This window comes from Aspergillus ruber, assembly GCF_000600275.1.
Source record: "Aspergillus ruber CBS 135680 unplaced genomic scaffold scaffold00015, whole genome shotgun sequence".
Lineage (NCBI taxonomy): Eukaryota > Fungi > Ascomycota > Eurotiomycetes > Eurotiales > Aspergillaceae > Aspergillus > Aspergillus ruber.
Genome location: NW_024467311.1, coordinates 237,103 through 240,553, shown reverse-complemented (window position 1 = coordinate 240,553; position 3,451 = coordinate 237,103). Strand labels below are relative to the sequence as shown.

The 3,451-nt window shown below is 50.1% G+C and overlaps 1 protein-coding gene across 1 annotated transcript; it reads right to left on the bottom strand.

The window, feature by feature from the left end:
• EURHEDRAFT_412981 (zinc metalloproteinase family protein) lies at positions 1-3,420 on the bottom strand. Its single transcript, XM_040782054.1, has 5 exons — positions 2,802-3,420; positions 2,619-2,714; positions 794-2,537; positions 614-740; positions 1-535 (listed from the first exon to the last, which is right to left on the bottom strand). The coding sequence occupies exons 1-5, from the start codon at positions 3,123-3,125 to the stop codon at positions 439-441; spliced, it is 2,388 nt and encodes a 795-aa protein (XP_040638321.1). The 5' UTR covers positions 3,126-3,420; the 3' UTR covers positions 1-438.
• Between the last annotated feature and the right edge of the window lie 31 nt (positions 3,421-3,451).

Genomic DNA, 3,451 nt, shown 5'->3' with positions numbered 1-3,451 from the left:
AAAAAAAAAAAAAACATTAGCAAAAGATAGATATATAGGCTTTTGTAACATAGTCAACAAACACCGGCGCCAAATAAACACTGCGGCGCATGCGGCGCGGATCCATCGCGCAGCCGCTAGATAAATACAGCCGTCCGACAATAACCATCCGTGGATATCCCCCATCTATATGGCAGAAGAAAAGAAAAGAAAAAAAAAAAACAATTAATGCAATCGAAAAGCAAGAGTAAGCTTTTGCATAAAACGTCACCGTCAACTTGGGACAATGACTTTGACAAACCGCATTGATTCCCGTGCACTTCCGGGCAGCGGTATTGTCACTGCGAGTTTCCCATACAGGCTAATGTTGTCTTGCATCGACACCTTCGCTCAGGCGATCAGTTGATAGAAAAAGTAAAGGCCATCAGTCTAGATCCGCCGAGATCAGAAATAGAAGGATCAATGCATAATAATCAACGAAAATCCATCCACCCAAGCTCCACTGGAGCCGGAGATGCCAGCTACCTTATAACCTAGTGGTGGTATCAACGTGTGTCTATATTTAATCATGAGTTGTCAGCCCATTTTCCAGAAAAGAACATTGAAAGTCGTGAAATGTTACTTCGATACATACCCTGAGCCTCCGTTCGCATTCCCATACACTCCCGATTTCCGTCCCAGGCTAGTGAGGATTTCAATACCGTCGATCCAAGCTCCAGCTCTGACGTAGAATCCCAATAGAATCTCGCCTCGTCGAATATCTATGATAGCTGTCAGTTCAATTTCTCCTAAGTACAAACCCGATTCAACTTACCAAACACGAATTCGTCACCACCAGGCTTGCCGCCCCGTTTGCCAAAGAGCTGGCTCGTGGCATCTTCATAGAAGAACTCCAGCCCATCCAGGGCTAGTCCGTGATAGACTTTAACCGATGTTAACAACTTAGTGGAAACAAAAGCGCAATCCAACAAGAGCTGTTCAGGTTGGCTGCCTTCCATTTGCGAGAACCCGAGCTTTCCGCTCTTATACCCCGACTGACTCTTGGGCAATTTCACCAGAGACAGTTTGGAGCTCAAACTCCCAATATCATCCACAGTATAAGTGCCAAGAGCCCCAGAAACGACGTGCAACTTAAGTTTCTTCTTTTTCTTGTCTTTGTCACTTCCAGCTAACCGTTGTCGGAGTTCGTTCTCTGTGACAGTGACTTGCTTCGGAAGCCCGTTGCTACTAGACTCGGTGTTTACGTATTCGATGAAGCTGTGACAGACGTCGTCTCCCTCAGCACACAGTTCAATGAACGCCACGCCCGACGTTGCGGTGAAAAGAATTTTTCCGCTCTCCACTGGCCATACCTGGACACTGTCGTCCGAAATCATGGGAGCATCCCCCGGTAATCGGAAGCAGGGGTGGAAACGGAAACGCAAAACGTCCAGACGGTGCCAGCTGCATTCATCTTGAGGCAAACATAACTTGAGTCCCTGCGTCTTGGTGCGAGTGGAAAATGGCTCCCGCGTCATAAATGTCCGGTTTAAACGCACATAGTCTCGGAGCATGACGCCGGATTCCTGGTGCGGAGATCCAAAGAGATGGCCGACTTCGTGGAGATGAGCACCAATCCCCAAAACCGCGGATTCCCAGTTCGAACCAGCTTCGCCGCAGTCGTTTGCAACGAACGCGGTGTCGGTGCGCGTACAATCGGAAAGGGCTTCCACAACCTCTTCCAAACTAGATGGATAGCTCTGTAGACCGTGCGATCCGAAGATAGCCATTCTGATATCGTCGCCCCCCGAACCGAGAGCCGCATGGCCGGTGATGACCTGCGATTGCTTGTCCCAGTGCGAGTCTAGAAGCATGACTGCGACATATTGTTTTTGCCCAGGCTGGGGATTGAAATAATCCCGCACAGCTGCCTTCGCAATACGGAACAACTCGTCCTTGTTCGTGGCCGGACCATGTTGTTGAGCAATTTCAAGGTCCCTGAGCTCCGCCACCGTCTTGTCAGTCCGGACGACATGAACCTTGGCCTCGTTGCGCATCTGCCCCATGGCGGTATCGCGACGGCTCAACGTGCCAGTCTGCCACTCTTCTTCAAACCGGAAGCAACGACGCCCGAAGTTGTTGCGGAACATCTGTTCACCTGTAAACGCTTGCCAAAGGTACGCAGCCATACGGTACTTTCTTATGGCAGTTTCCAGCCCATTCCCTTCACGCTGTACCCGCTCCGGCACCGCATCAAATGTTCCATCCGAATCTTTCCCTAGCAGCATGACCAGATGAAGGGGCGCGGTGTTGACCAAAGGCAGGTGGTTGATACAAAGCCATGTCGAATGAACCGCAGGATGGGAGCTTCCGGACGATAATTTCGAGGACACAAAGTCGAATCGCAGTCGGTTCGGTCCGGGAGAGAGGTGGATGAGAGCTTTGAAGTGCGAGGAGTTAACGGGCCACGAGACCGGGGGATAGCTATCGTGGTGATGGTTGACGGTAACACATCCGTCCAGCGGGTGCAATCTTGGGTCACCTATCTGACCGTAAACGAGTAACACCTTTTGATGTACCTGTAGGGAGGGTTTCAAGTGGGTTAACACATGTTACAGCGGTCCATTTTAAAGCGAGACAGAATCAAGATAAACACTTACCCATGAACCATCCGCAACGGAGATAATTCTCGGAGCGTAGGGAGAGGAGGGCACTGGCGACCGGGCAGCACTGTTGCCTGACATGGAGCTTCCACCCTATTCACGACGGTGTTCAATGATTAGTCCTCTTGTACATTATGCGTAGAAACCTTGTCCAACCATGCGCGAAGTGTAGTCACGTACGAAGATGCTATTCCGTTGAGATGGGGTCACATATGGACCCGGCCGTTGCGGTGGCACGGTGGATGGCATGCTGGTCCCTCCACTACTCGTACTGCTACTGTTGTTGGTGGGAGCTTCATTCAGCGCGGGGAGATTTGGCGAAGACGAAGTACCATTGGGTTTGATTGACGATGGAGGAGTAACGGAGCTGTGAGAGGATGTGTCGAGAGTCGAAGAGGATTGACCCGAGATCACATCACCATTAGACTGCGATTCATTGGACCTAGTATCGTTGGACATGAAGCTGGCCTTAGAACGACGGCGGAAGTTGGAGAAGAAGGGCATGGTTGCGGTGAGGTAAGTCCGATCGATTGACGGGTAGGAAAGAGACCCAGGACGAATAAACAGAAAGAGAGAAAGGGAAAGGGGCAAGTGACAAAGATAGCAGGAAAGAGGGAAGGAGGTGATACCAGATCAACCCCCGATGAGTGAGAGGCAGTGACGGAAAGACGTAGCACTGGCAACAACGATGGGAAACGAATGGAGAGAATGACAGTAACAAGAAGCCAGGGCCAAACGAGCGATCTCTCGTCCTCTGATACTGCCCAGAGGGCAGATTTCTTTGATTAGAAGGTATGAAGGGAAAAAAAAAAAAAAAAAAAAAAAAAAAA